At 29.7% G+C, this 14,649-nt stretch overlaps 3 protein-coding genes across 4 annotated transcripts; 2 read left to right on the top strand and 1 right to left on the bottom strand.

The window, feature by feature from the left end:
* Positions 1–393: 393 nt before the first annotated feature.
* Positions 394–1,775, top strand: LOC130667391 (uncharacterized). The gene is made up of 3 exons (XM_057468922.1): positions 394–1,135; positions 1,214–1,439; positions 1,512–1,775. Exons 1-3 carry the CDS (start codon positions 978–980, stop codon positions 1,602–1,604), a joined length of 477 nt encoding a protein of 158 aa, XP_057324905.1. The 5' UTR covers positions 394–977; the 3' UTR covers positions 1,605–1,775.
* Positions 1,696–14,315, top strand: LOC130667389 (2-oxoglutarate and iron-dependent oxygenase JMJD4-like). 2 transcript variants are annotated; one of them, XM_057468920.1, is made up of 5 exons: positions 10,025–10,094; positions 10,192–10,485; positions 11,657–11,954; positions 12,163–12,415; positions 13,735–14,315. In XM_057468920.1, the coding sequence occupies exons 2-5, from the start codon at positions 10,245–10,247 to the stop codon at positions 14,158–14,160; spliced, it is 1,218 nt and encodes a 405-aa protein (XP_057324903.1). In that variant the 5' UTR covers positions 10,025–10,094; positions 10,192–10,244; the 3' UTR covers positions 14,161–14,315. The 2 variants fall into 2 exon arrangements, with proteins under 2 accessions (XP_057324904.1, XP_057324903.1); XM_057468921.1 differs by lacking the exons at positions 10,025–10,094; positions 10,192–10,485; positions 12,163–12,415; positions 13,735–14,315 and adding exons at positions 1,696–1,931; positions 2,005–2,086; positions 2,863–3,712 and having other exon boundaries at positions 11,657–11,789.
* Positions 4,505–9,931, bottom strand: LOC130667387 (DNA helicase MCM8-like). Its single transcript, XM_057468918.1, has 5 exons — positions 9,718–9,931; positions 8,379–8,513; positions 5,870–7,734; positions 4,856–5,005; positions 4,505–4,783 (listed from the first exon to the last, which is right to left on the bottom strand). The coding sequence occupies exons 1-5, from the start codon at positions 9,794–9,796 to the stop codon at positions 4,589–4,591; spliced, it is 2,424 nt and encodes an 807-aa protein (XP_057324901.1). The 5' UTR covers positions 9,797–9,931; the 3' UTR covers positions 4,505–4,588.
* Positions 14,316–14,649: the final 334 nt, after the last annotated feature.

Raw genomic sequence — 14,649 nt, forward strand, 5'->3', positions numbered from 1 at the left:
ATTCTGTGATGGGAAGGGGAAGAAACACAAGAGGGAAAACCAAATTCTTGTGACTTTGATCTTAATCTCAATATTACGCCACCGTCCATCTTACGGCATCATATAAATTGCATTCATTTTACTTGAGAATTCAATATATATATCATTGAATCAACCCTTAATTTTTCCGAGTTTTCCTACGGCAGAATAATTATTCTGTGATGAGAAGGGGAAGAAACACAAGAGGGAAAACCAAATTCTTGTGACTTTGATTTTAATCTCAATATTACGTCACCGTCCATCTTACGGCATCAAATAAATGACATCCAATTGATTTGAAAATCCAATACATCGTGAATCTAATTCCAAAAGGACTTACAGACGAACTCCATTAACTCGGACAGTTAGTCTACGGTAGAGCGGAAATTTCTTTGAAATTCCGACTTATCGAATGCCACTTTTCCCTTAAAAATTAAACTATACGCATGCGCACTTTTATCACGTATATGATGAGTATATAAATTTACACATACACACAAATGTATACGATCGGGTAGGAGACAGCGTAACTCATAGTGGGGGTCAAGATTGAGGGGAAGTTCCGAGATAATGGAATCCGAGTTAACGGAGTTCGACTGTACGCCCTTTTGGTTTTAGTCACTAAGTTCAAAACCAAAAGGGTGTAAAATTTTTTTTTAATTCCTAATCATATTGTAGACTTACTCCAAAGCCGAAATTTTTTTTTCCAATTTTTAGTTACAAAATAATTCTACAAAACGACTGGCAATAAAAAAATTATACGCCCTTGGCTTTAGAAAGTTTTCTAAAATCAAAAGGGCGTATAAAAATATGTCTTCTTGGAATTAGTGACGCGATATATATAATTGAATTAACCCTTGATTTAATTTTTGCAGCGATTGGCTATTGTTTATATTTTATGACAAAATAATTAGTATTTCAAAATTTCTATCAACTAAATTCTCAGTTATTTAAATAAAATGAATAAAAAATCAAAAAAACCATGTTACCCCGAGTACTCAACCGGAAACGGAACAGCAGTAGCTGAAGCGCTTGGTAATTGGGGATTTTCAAACGGCAGAACTATTGAAGGCGGGATCAGTCGCTTGAAAAAAATATTCAATGAAATGGATAAATTGTAATTAATTTAATTTTTTAAAAAATTATATCTATTACAATTCTAATTAAAATATTTATGGCACTGATTCTTCATTAGAAAAACAAATAAAGGAAACATGCAGGTAGTCTACAGTAGAAAAAATGACCCAGAGGCTTGGCTGTACCCTCCAAGTCCTGCTGAGTGCAAACCGTCGTGGAATTTTCCTGAAAAGCGACCGCTAATTACTTTCAATTCATCTGTCGATATAATTTATGTGTCCAGTCTGGCATCAGTTAAAAATGAACTCGCAAATCCCGCTCCTGGAAGGGAATATCGCGCTCAAGTATTTAATAATAATTATTAATTATTAATTACTAATTAAACAAAAGTTTTTTTATTAATCATTTTATTGTAGGGATCTCCTAAATGGTTCAAAGTTGAACCCATGGGTTCTTGTTACCAGCCAAGATGCTGCGCACCTCAACACTCTTGTACTCGACCTCATTAATTTTTTTTTAAATTATTAATTAATAATTAAAAAATAAAAAAAAAATTGAAATGTCATGATTCAAATGTTTTACAAAAAAATATAATTATTTTTGACAGCATAATAGTAAATGTGTTAAAATTATTTGTACTTCAGTGCAAAGTAAATTAACGATGACGATGACATAGAATTTTTCAAAAAATTAACAAATTTAAAAAAAAAATAATTTTGTGAATAATAAATTAAATAAATTATTAAAATGCCTTGTGATGGGAAGAATCAAAATTGCGATCGTCGTCGAGAGCTTTTGTCGCAGTTAAAATGTCTTGTCAGTTCAATGGATCGCAAGTAAGTTTTAAAAATAAATAAAACGGATATAAAATTTAAATATTATTTGTTTTAATGTTTTAATTTAAAAAAGAAAACCATGTGAGTGGGATGAACCACCATGCCCACCTCCAGCTTGTATGCCCGATGGTTCAGCTGATCCATCAACGCGCTGTGTAAGTATTTAGTCAAATAAAAATTTTAAAAACGGCTGACCCCCGGGCAACCCCAAAACTTCCCGCTGTTTTCGAGCTCAGAAAATTTGAAAATTTTATTATTGGTAAACTTTTGAGCTCTTGCTCAAAAGTTTGGACCGGAAAAATACAAATTTTGCTGAATACGTGAAAAATTACTATATCATAAGTAAAAGATATATAGAAAGAAGGGATTTCTTGGCGCAAGGAATATTTTGCACTATGAGTAAAACTGGGCCTGGATGAATAATTACTCTTCTTTTTTTTGTATTAAATTATGGGGTAGAAAAAGCCAATTTCGAGTAATTTTTAAGTGAAAAAGAATAAAAAATAAAACAAAAGGAATCAGTTTTTATTCTTTCCGTATTATTTTGTTTTTGGTTCAGATTAATTTTAAATTGTAGGGTAAATTTTATCGAAAAATTCTCTCCGTGTATGAACTGAAGACAAAAATTTTCCGAGGACTAGTAAAAGTTTTTTGCACCAGGAAATTTTTTTTCTTTGTGTATCTTTCACTCATGGAATAGTAATTCTTCATTTATGCCAAAAGTAAAAGCTGTTGGATCCACATAGTAATTTTTTAAAATGGTTAGAATAACTTCCTAGAACTTCAAAACATCGAGATCCGATGAAAATTCGATTTTTAAAAATCTGACCAAAACCAATAACTTCCTTTTTTTGAATATTTCAAATTTTCACAGCGGGAAGTTTAAAATTACTTTGTATTTAAAGTTTGTAATTAATTATAAAATATTTAGATGCCGATTAAAGCCGTAAAAAGTGTTAACTTTCGTGGCAGCGTTATGTACAGATGCGAATGTATAAAAAGAAACGGGCTTCAAGATCGCTGTATGATGTTGGACTGCATGGGTCGTCCAGAATGTATGACTAAATTATATCCAATTTGTTATCCTGGTAGAGCGGCTTTGCTGAAACTAACAGATCTCGGAGACACTCAAACCGCATTAGACAAATTTTACGCTGCTGATAAAGCCCGCGAGTCAGCACTAGCAGCCTACTGTCGACTTGTTTGTCCTGAAACGAATACTGATGGTTCTCAATGTGCTCCGCCTTTATTGATAACTCCACCACAATCATTGCAAGATGGCTATCAGTACCAGCAGCAGCAGCAGCAGTTTAGTCAACCACATTGTCAACCGTGTCATCAAAGTCCCGAGCAATCTTACAGAATACAGAAACAACATCCGTGTAATCAAGGTCCTGGAGATGGACTCCCTAGTCAACATTGTCAGCCGTGTTATCAAAGTCCCGATCAATCTTGTAGAGTAAAATCTTCCCCATGTTATCAAGCTCCTGGAGATCAATTCCCTAATCAACATTGTCAGCCATGCTATCAAAGTAACAATCAACCAGTACAAAAACAGTCACCGCGTTATCAGTCATGTCATCGAGCTGGAGATTACTATCAATCATTTTATCAATCAAACCAAAGAAACCAACCGCACTGCCCTTATCAGTCATCTCAATCTCCCCAGTACCAACGGTATCAATCAGGTCCATCTCCACGCGCTCCTTGTATGATTCCGAACTATGTACATTGCTAATTACCGGTTACAATAAACATGAAATTTTATTTCTTATAAATATGTGAGTATAATTTTTTTATGAGTGAATTTAATGTTATAATAAAAAAGAATATACATTAGACTGGGCCAAAAAAATCGACGAATTTTTTTTTTTCGATACTATGAAAATATTATTCCTGATGACAAAAAAAAATTATTGTGCAAGTTTGAGCGCTTAATATTGAAATTAAGAGGTGTATCGTTACGACTATTAGTTTTTTGACAGAAATTTCATTTTTTACCCAAAACTCGTAAATCATCTATCTGAAAAATTTGAGCAATATATATTCTTAAAGGAAATTGAATTCCCTACAAAAAATCTCTCTTAGTAAATTGACGTAAAACGAGCGGTTTCCTTGTAACCGTGCCTTAAACATTGATTTGATTTTGAATTCTTTGTTTCTATTTTGGATCTTTGTAACTACTAAAAATATTAAAATTTTTCTAAGTCAAGATACATATTTTTAAAGGAAATTTAATGCTCTACAAAAAAGGTCTCTTAACATTTTTTGCTAAGTTCACTCCTTCGAAAGTTATTCAAGGTTGAACTCAAGTCATGCCCATAACTATACATACAAAAAATTACAAGTCTCCAAAGTTTAAGAAAAAAAATTTTTTTTTGATGTGTAAATATTGTTTTTACTTTTTTGTTATTTGATTCGTAATAATTTATATATATGTATATATTTGTGAAGGTCCTGGTAATTTCCAATACGATAAAAATAAGACACCAAAAATTAAATAATAAAAGGTCATGTGTGACAAAAATATAATACTATATAAATATAAATATTTTTATTTTATTAAAAAAACTATAAAAATAGACAATACTGACGATTAATTAATTACTATAAGTAATTCTACTTGGAGACTTGACAAATAACAATAGAAAAATTAATTAATCACTGGCAAATTTGTACAAATCACTTCCTATTTTTAAGAGAATTCCTTGATCGTTCAACTTCTGTATGAACCTATTGAACTCATCGACCAAAATTCCATTGTCGATAGCAAGTCCATTTAAATCCATTTTTGAAAAACGATTAACTCCGCTCTTAGCTTCATCTTTTAGTATATTTACAAATGCTTTTACCTGTCAAAATATTATAAATTTATTATTTCCGGTAATAATTTTTTAAAATTTTTATATAAAATGTAAACTAACTTTATTGGCAGTTATTTTACCACCGTCAGTCTTTAATGTCGAGTGTAAAGTTATTTTTGGCACGCAAGATAATGCATATTTATATATTTCAATAACTTCAACGGCGTCAGTTTTAGTTGTTTCAACTCTTAATGCTAATTTAGCTCGTGCCTAAAATAATTATTGGATTTGTATTAAATATATTCATATTAATATTAATATAATGATTCAAGTATGACTCCCAATAATTTTATCAAAAATGTTTTGGTAAATTTTACTGATGATATTTTTTAAATTCTTTTAAGTCCATTCTCAGACAGTACCCCCACTTTTTAAAAATTTTAAATGACTCAACTGTCACACCCGCGTTAAAATTTAATTAATTAATTAGAAAAAAATTAAAACGTTAATTGAAAAAAGTCAACTCAGTTGCAATTTTGCCGATATAGATTTGAAAAAAAATTATTTAGTTATCAATGAAAATGAAACTTCGGAGCACATATTTGAATGCAGAGAACTAGCACAAGTAATAAATGATGAGACAAGAAACTATGTGGAGTAGGGTGGTTAAAAATTAAATTTTCTCAGGCGCCCCATAGAAAGCTTCTTTTTAGTGAAAAAATACCTGGGGAATTAGGTATCTTTTTTTTTTTTGTAAAAAGAACACGTGCCGCAGGACGATCAAAGTTCATTTTTCGATACAATCGCAGTTTTTTTTAAATATCTCATGAAATATGCAGATTAAAGGAAAAAATCATAGAAACAATTTTGTAGGAAATTAAATTCTTAACAAAAAAGGTCGTGTTCATTTTTTTTATAAATGTGTATATATGAAGATATTTTGAATAAACTTTTTATAGATCGGTTATGACAGTTCAAGAACATTGAATATTTTAAGAAAGTGTGTGTGTGTGTGTTGGGGGGGGGGGGGTATTGTCTGCGAATGCCCTTTAATGATGCAAATTTTTGATTACTTTTAGTAAAAAAAAATTTTATAATAATTTATCTTCTCAGCAGATAAATAAAAATATTTACCTCAGTAAGACGAATCAAAGCTTCTAATTGTCTGTGAAAAACTGGCAATGTACCAAAAATATTTGTCTGCTCTCTGAGTTGTAGGTAAAATTTTTGCAAAATTTCAGCAGCTGGTCTAGTCAACTTGGGCTTGACATACTGCCTCGCATAGGCGACGTACTTTCTCAATAAAATTTGCGGTATAAAATCTTTGCGTCCATCTGGATCAGTTAGTCTTTCTTGAAGAGTGAGCCCTTCGTCAACAGGCACCTGCTGTACCTCAGTAGAATTAACTGAAGCGACATTTAATCTCTGAGTATCTTGCGCGTTACCAGCAGTCTGGAATCCTTTGCGAGAATTCATAACATGAGCGCACAGGAGCTTATCTAGTTTACGATCCGGTCGGTCCAGTAATAAAAAAATTAAATCACATCTCGACAAAAGAGGCTGACTGAGATTTAAATTATCAATAACCGATTTATTGACATTGTAACGACCGCCGATGGGATTAGCGGCAGCTAGAATTGACGTTCTGGCAGGAAGTGAACAAATAACTCCTGATTTAGCGACACTGACAGTCTGCTGCTCCATCGCTTCAAGCAGAGCTTGATGCTGGGTCGGCATTTTGTCAAATTCGTCAATTAAACAGCAGCCCCGGTCGGCTAGAACAAGAGCACCCGGTTCTAGTGCAAAGTCATTTGTTCCTCCTTCTTTGGTCAACGTCACGGTAAGACCAGATGACGTGCTTGAGTTACCACACACATAGACACCTTTTGAAGCGATTCTTGCACAGGCTTGAAGCATCTGCGACTTGCCAAGACCAGGATCACCGACCATCAGCACATGAATGTCGTCTCTTGATGAATCTTTGCTGCTACCGCCGAATAAACTCAACAATAAACCGGCTTTTATCATATCATGACCATAGATCGCTGGGCAAAGTGATCTTATCAGCAGTGGAAATACATCTGGGTCTGATTCTATTCGTTGAATTGATTCGTAATCTTTATCATCAAGTTCTATTCCCGCAGCGCTTTTGGTCTGTGATTTATTTTTGTTATTGACAATTGATACCGCTTCGATATAAAACGCGTTTGGAACCGCCAAATCTTTGCCTTTACCTTTTCCTTTTTGTATTCCGTCATCAATACCACGTGCTTTTATCACTCCGACTACTGTGACATCGTCTCCAGGTACGCAAGTGTTGACCAGGTCATCAAACAACTCAACTTCTAATATTCTAGGCATCTTACCACTGTCGTCTTGCATGTTATCCAAATTTTCTTGCAGTTTAATCACTTGGTAAGGAACCGTTTTAGTGTGACGTGATCCTAATTTTGGACTGAACTTACACTTGCTACATTTTTTACATTTTTTTGGCAGAGTGTAGATCCAGTCGTTCTGCTTTATCAGTTTTAATGTGTTGCAACTTATGCAAGAGAATAAAATCCACTCGGCTAAATATGAAGGCCGGCCGACACGAATCACACAGCCACGTGTCGCGACCAGTCTCCCTCGTGAACTAGCCTTCAAATCACTTGACGGTACCACCGGCTTCTGGTTGAATATTTTCACTCTCAGCATCGGCAAGTTATTTATTTTCAACGACTCCACCATCTCATTGTCAGTCTCCGGGTTCATCAAAACATGATAAAGTGCAAGACCCAAACAGTTCAATGTCTGACTAGGAGATTCTTCTAAGTCAGTTCGAAATGCTTCCCATTCACTCATAAATTCCTCGTCATTGTAAAAACGATCAACGTTTATATTGAAAGCTGGGCCTGTTTGTGTTGTTGATAAATACGTTGCATATATATTTGGATTTTTTACCATAAATTTTATTGCAGCTTCTATTCTTTTTACCAGTTCTTCATCTTTATCAATATCTACATGATTTTTTACGTAATTAATATAAATTATACTTACAAATTTTATTAATTGAATGAGTAAACAGTGAAATCTGAGTAACTTTGACCCAATGGGGTAATTTGGACCCCTGACATAGGGAATTATGGAAAAAAATTATTCAAGTCTTGGGTAAATAGTTTTTAGGGAAGGGAGAGACTGGCAGGTCAAAAGTTACTCAGTTGACTTGAAGACTATTGGGAATTTTCATTTCCCAGAGAAAAAATTAAATGATACTGAGGTCAGAAGACGTCTAATAATTTTTGAATTTTTTTAGAAACGATAAATCATAAAAAAAAATATTTAGAAAAATTGCATCTACGGCTTTTTTAATTTTCTACATATGCATATTTTTAGTTTTTTTTTTTGGAATTGATATGTTGGAAAAAAATCAGAAAATTTTAAAATGTCTTCTAACTTGAGGATCAAAAAAATTAAATATACAAAGTAATGATTTAAAATTTAAAACTTTAAAAAAAATTTTAATCAGTAACTGAAGTGTCAAAGAGACATTTTGAAAGTAAGTAAATTTTAGTAAAAGTTATTTGTCCTAAAATATTTATCAAGATCTTGGAAATCCCAATAGTGTAAATTAATAATTTATGAAAATTAATAATTGATTTACCTTCAGAACCAAAATATAATTTACAGCCATAGTACCGTGACTTGGATTTATCATTAAAAGCGTAGACATTGAATGATTCATCATCGCTATCAATATCTTCATCATCAGAATTACTAGAGTCGTCGTCTTCATTATCTAAAAAATAAATAAATTTGTAGCAAAAGTATTTTTTAAATTTTAAAATAATTTTATGATAGTGAAGTTAGCTGACGTCTAATAATTTTTGGATTTTTACAAAATGATAAATTATAAAAAAAAAATCCCAAAATTATTAATTGCCTACAAATTTCAGAATTGTAATTATTTATGATGCCGAAAGTAGCCGGCAACTGAAAATTTAAATTTGTAATTACCAAAGTGATTGTCATCATAAAAATTTTACAAAAATATACACAAGAAAATTTTTTTGAATTCTTCACATGAATTTTCTGATACTGAATTTAGTTGACGTCTAATAATTTTTTAATTTTTTTCAGATCAATAAATTATAAAAAAAAAATATTTAAAATAATTGCACTTATAGTTGAGTTAATTTTCTACATGTGCATATTTTTTGAATTTTTTTTTTGTAACTAATTAATGGAAAAAAATAAAAAATTGTCAATTGTCTACTAACTTATGAGTGTGTAATGTAACTGACAAGTGTCAATTTTTGAATAAATAAATAAAATGTAAGAAGAATTAAAATTAAAAAATTTGTAATCAGATCAATGAAAAATTCGTACGCGCATTTTTATAAAACTTCATTATTTTAATTTATTTATTTAAAATTTATAAATTGTCTCATGTCTGCTACATTTACACTCATTGAATGAAGCAGACATGAGACAATTTATAAATTTTAAATAAATAAATTAAAACAATGAAGTTTTAAAAAAATGCGCGTACTGGTTTGTCAATTATCTAAGTACGTATTTTTTAATTTTTCATTCTTCTTACATTTTATTTATTCAAAAATTTTTAAAATTGTCATCAGTCCAATTCATGCTCATATGAACTTCAGGATCATCATTTTTTTGAATTTTTACCTGTCAATATTTATACGATATTGAAGTTAGCCGACGTTTAATAATTTTTGGATTTTTGTAAAAATGATAAATTATAAAAAAAAAATATTAAAAAAAATTGCACATATAGTTTTTTAAATTTGCTACTTGTGCATTTTTTTAGTTTTTTTTTAGCAATTTATTTGTTTAAAAAAAAATTCGAAAATTGTCAATTGTCTGCTAACTACATTATCATATATTTATTTTGTTTATTGAGAATAAATAAAATTGTTTATTTTTAATGTCCACTACTTTTAGCATCATAATAATTGTTATTAATAATAATTACACACTTTTTTTCTTTTTTGCTGGACGTTCATTATTATTTGATCTGTTGTAATTTTTACGATAACGTTTGTACGGTCTGCTCATATTTAACTTCAATAAATAAATATATATAAATAATAATTAAAATACCAGTACTTTTAATAAACAATTAAAAATTAAAAACAACTAAATGTTTACATGCAGTTTTATTGGTTAGACCCAACTGTTTAAATTTGAAATTTGTTATTTACTGACATACCGACAATAAGTAAAAAAAACCATGAGAAATATTTTTTACCGGCTCATAATTTTTTTTTTACGTAACAATATATAAGAAAATATATACAGAGAATGGTGTTGGTGTTGGTGACGGTGGTGTTTTTGTTTTGACAGAATGGAGATTGTAAGATTGGTTATTAATTTAATTTATAATTAAATTATAAATTTAATTTAAATAAAATGACAAGGAGAAGTAAATTAATTAAAAATTATTTGTTTAGATAAATTATTAATTTATTAATATTTTATTATTTAATAATTATATTTTTGATCAATGGAGCTTGTAGAAATAAATAATAATAATATAAATAATAAATTAAATGATGATAATGATTTAAAAGTAATTAGCAATACACGACTTAATACTGCAATAACTTACAATGATTTTTTTACGCAATATTTAATTAAAAATGAACCGTGTGTCTTCAAATGTGGCATTACCAATGAATGGCCATGTGTTAACAAATGGATATTTAATAATCAGCCAAATTTTAAACATTTAAAGCAACTTTATGGTAAAATTTATTTTTTAATTAACTTTAATAATAATGATAATGATGATCTTGATGTTAGCAGACAATTAATAATTTTTGAATTTTTTTTTCAACAGTTTAATTTAAAAAAAAAAATTTTGATGTGCACATGTAGAAAATAAAAAGAAACTACGATGCAATTTTTTGAAATGGTTTTTATTAACTGTATTGTTTTTAAAAAAATCAAAAAATTAGTAGACGTCGGCTAATTTCAGTATCATCAATAATAATATTAAAAGTAGAAGACATTAAAAAATTTTATTTCTTCCAATGAGTGTGAATGTAGCACGATAATGGAGTTAGCAGACAATTAAAAATTTTCAGATTTTTATTTTAACAAATAAATTACGAAAAAAAAAAACTAAAAAAAATGCACATGTAGGAAATTTAAAAAACTACAAGTGCAATTTTTCAAAATATTTTTTTTTTTATTGCTTATCCTTTTTAAAAAAATTCAAAAACTATCAGACGTCGGATAACTTCAGTATCATGAATGTAGCAGGTATCAGGCAAATTTAAAATTATAAATAAATCGGGTAAATAATTTAAAAAATAATATTTTTAAAAAATGCACTTATTAATTTTAAATTTGTTACACGCGCATTTTTTTTTAAAATCTTATTTTATTAATTATTTACTCGATTTATTAATGATTTTAAATTTGTCTGATGTCTGCTACATTCACACTCATGTAATTATTCGAAATATTTCATATTTTGTATCATTGTAATCATAATGTATCATTTTTTAAAAAATTCAAAAATTAGTAGACGTTGGCTAATTTCAGCATCATTAATAAATGTGATTTCTTTTCTATTCATACTACAAAAAATTTTTTGGAGTAAGTAAAAATTTTCTTTGGCAAGTAAACATCTTTTGCGTCAAGAAATTTTTTTTTTTAGTGTAGAATGAGGGTGAATGTAGCAGATATGAGACAAATTTTAAATTATAAATAAACGATCCCCAAGTAGCACAGAGACAACTTACAGATGTCATATAGATGTTTTTTAAAAAGACACCACGAATTTTTTTTGACTCAAACCCAAGATTTTTATATAAATAAGACATCCAGATTTGAAAAATAATATTTTATTTATAAGTAACTTATTTCAATATCATTAAAAAAAATTATTATTGTTATTAATATTTACAGGTAATTGTAAAGTGCCTGTGGCAAACTGCAAAATAAAATACTACAATGCACAACAGAAAAATGAAATGACAATTGAAAAATTTATGAATTACTGGGAAGAATATAAAAATAAAAATTATTCAAATGAATTGCCTGTTTTATATTTAAAAGATTGGCATTGTTTAAGAGACAATCCAAATGATTTCATTTATAAAGTACCAAAGTATTTTTCTTCTGATTGGCTCAATGAATATTATTTAGCACATCCAGAGCTGTCTGATGATTACATGTTTGTTTATATGGGACCAAAAGGATCATGGTAATTTAATTCACCCATTAATTTATCAATTATCAGATAAAAGTCCCAATTATTGACACTAAGAAGTAATTTTACTTAGCATTCAAAGCAGATTACCTGGAATTAATAAATAAAATTTTGAAAAATTGATACTTTTATACCAGCTGTCAATAATTGGGTCTTTTATCTTGATTGAATTTTGTAATTAATCCTGGTATATTTAATACAGGACACCTCTTCATGTTGATGTATTCACTTCGTTCAGTTGGTCAGCAAATATAGTAGGAACAAAACGATGGTTACTATTCCCTCCAGGTGAAGAAAATAATCTTTGTGATGTACATGGCCATTTACTGTACGATATTGATTCACCTGAGATCAATAATTCATTTATTAATCATAAAAAATGGTTTGAAATAATTCAAGGTCCTGGTGAAATTGTTTTTGTACCTTCTGGATGGCATCATCAAGTTTGGAATCTGGTAATTTTATTAAATTAACCCTGCGTATGTGTACTGGGTCTTTGGAGGAAAGTAAATTTTTAAAAAATTCACTTTTTCAATTATTCTTCAATTTTTGTTGACAACAATTTTAAACTTTTTACTTTGGCAACTTCTGGGCCAGGTCTTAGACACTTCCAGAAGTAATCCAGATTTTTTGAAAGCCTAGAAACTTTGAAAACTTGACTGTTCCCTAAAAAATCCAGTGCACATACCGTGTCTCGAAAGTATAGTGTACACGGAAAAAAATAGATAGGAATGATTACTGTCCTACACAAGAATAATCGTAAATTATGTGGAAACTATATAGTAACCATTACTATGTTACACGTTATATGAAAAACACGAGTGCCCAGGAAACCAGAGTTTCAGCTAAGAAATTTAAATGAAACTTTTGACATCTAAATGACGTACAGTATTTATAATAAATTTTAATTCAATTTTTTAGCTCTCTTATACGTAAAGTAACATATAAATTTGATGTAAAATTAAAGCTGCTACCTTGATAGCCACCCTAACCGTAAGTTAACTACAAGCTACTGCCGTATTCTAAAGGTTACTTAAAGGAAAGTGTTGGAGAGCAAGCAGTTACCTTTAAGTTGACAGTAAATTGTCTGTAACTTGAATTCAATTTGATTACAAGTGTTACTGTCAGACAATGACGTTCATTTAAAGTTTCACTTCAAATTGACGGCAAGTTCTTCTATCAATTTACATTCAGACGACGGCAGTAGATTTGCATCAACTTGCACGCAAGTATTATCCAGCCGAGGCTTACCAGAAACTTGCAGAACTTGCTGAGCAAAGGTGAAGCTATCAAAGTATCTTACATAAAGTTTATATGTAATTTTACATGTGGGAGAGAGCAAAAATTTCATATAAATTTTTGAGTTAAAATGTTGATCATCCAGAGAATTCTTATCGGTCAATTTTCGCTGTCTTAATTTTTGATCTCACGTATACGTGAATTATCTGCTTTAATTTGACTGTTGGTTGAGCTCAACTGGCTATTTTGGTATAGGCGCTGTGTGAAGGTGCGAAAGACTCGGTGGATAAATGCGTTCCATTGTCGTTCAACATAGTAACCATTTCTGTGCTGGGCAGGAACTGATGTCTTGAGTCACATGACTAACTACCCAGCATAGAAAGTACCCACCCCTACTATAACAAGAACTGGTAATCTGCTAAGATCAGTTTCAACATTTTACAATCATTTTTGTGTAGCACAGTAACCATCTCTATATATTTTTTTCCGTGCACGCAGGTTTAAATAAATTTATTTAAATGAAATAATTTTGTAGGAAGACACGATATCAATAAATCATAACTGGATTAACGGATGTAATATATTAAATGTATGGAAGGAATTAAAGAAAGCACTATTAGCTGTGATGAAAGAAATATCCGATTGCTACAACATGGACAATTGGATGTCTCAATGTCAAACTATTTTAAAAGCATCTCACGGCATGGATTATTTACAATTTTATGAATTTCTGTCATTCATTATTAAAAAACGTCTTAATTCCATCAGCAGCAATAAGCCGTGCACTAATTTTGACACATGGGAATTTGGCCTAAATCATGTACTATTTGATCTCAAACAAGCCAAATGTGTATTAAATTGTCTAATAATTGATTCGAGAGATAACAATATCTACGATATTGTTTTTCGTGATAACAGGCCTGAAAATTTGATCCAACGTATCGACGCAATTTTAATATAAATATATATTTTAATAAAAATAGTTTATAATAATAATAATAAAAAAAATATAGATTTATAAATAAAATTATGTGCAACGATTGGCCTTAACAGTAACATAAAGCCTACAATGGTCTAATAAATAATTAAATAACATTTATTAATATTGCCAACTCATTTTATTTCTACTTACAACATTTTTTTATCATACAATTTATGTCGTATTAAAATTTTTAATCTATATGTAATATAATAATATATATAAATGTATATATATATTAGACTGTGACGAATAAAATCGATTTTTTTTCGGTACCAGAAGAAAATTACGTTGTGTGTAATGTCAAAAAAATTGGGTACCAAGTTGAACCCTCCCTCAATTAAAAAACGCGCGCTTGCGTAAATTAAATTTCTCATTTAAATAACATGGGAAAAATTTTTAACTTTGAAATTTTATAACTTGTTAACGAATCAATAAATAGAAACGAACGTAACATAATTTTGTTGAGAA

This window comes from Microplitis mediator, chromosome 5, assembly GCF_029852145.1.
Source record: "Microplitis mediator isolate UGA2020A chromosome 5, iyMicMedi2.1, whole genome shotgun sequence".
NCBI classification, from domain to species: Eukaryota; Metazoa; Arthropoda; class Insecta; order Hymenoptera; family Braconidae; genus Microplitis; species Microplitis mediator.

Coding starts and splice junctions, on each gene's coding strand:
- LOC130667387 (XM_057468918.1), bottom strand. CDS start 9,796: ATGAGCAGACCGTACAAACGTTATCGTAAAAATTACAACAGATCAAAT. Junction 7,735..8,378: donor ATTATATTTTGGTTCTGAAG/GTAAATCAATTA, acceptor AAAATCATGTAG/ATATTGATAAAGATGAAGAA. Junction 5,006..5,869: donor CTTTGATTCGTCTTACTGAG/GTAAATATTTTT, acceptor TAATTATTTTAG/GCACGAGCTAAATTAGCATT.
- LOC130667389 (XM_057468920.1), top strand. CDS start 10,245: ATGGAGCTTGTAGAAATAAATAATAATAATATAAATAATAAATTAAAT. Junction 11,955..12,162: donor ATGGGACCAAAAGGATCATG/GTAATTTAATTC, acceptor TATTTAATACAG/GACACCTCTTCATGTTGATG. Junction 12,416..13,734: donor ATCATCAAGTTTGGAATCTG/GTAATTTTATTA, acceptor ATAATTTTGTAG/GAAGACACGATATCAATAAA.
- LOC130667391 (XM_057468922.1), top strand. CDS start 978: ATGAATAAAAAATCAAAAAAACCATGTTACCCCGAGTACTCAACCGGA. Junction 1,136..1,213: donor TTCAATGAAATGGATAAATT/GTAATTAATTTA, acceptor ATTCTTCATTAG/AAAAACAAATAAAGGAAACA. Junction 1,440..1,511: donor GAAGGGAATATCGCGCTCAA/GTATTTAATAAT, acceptor ATTTTATTGTAG/GGATCTCCTAAATGGTTCAA.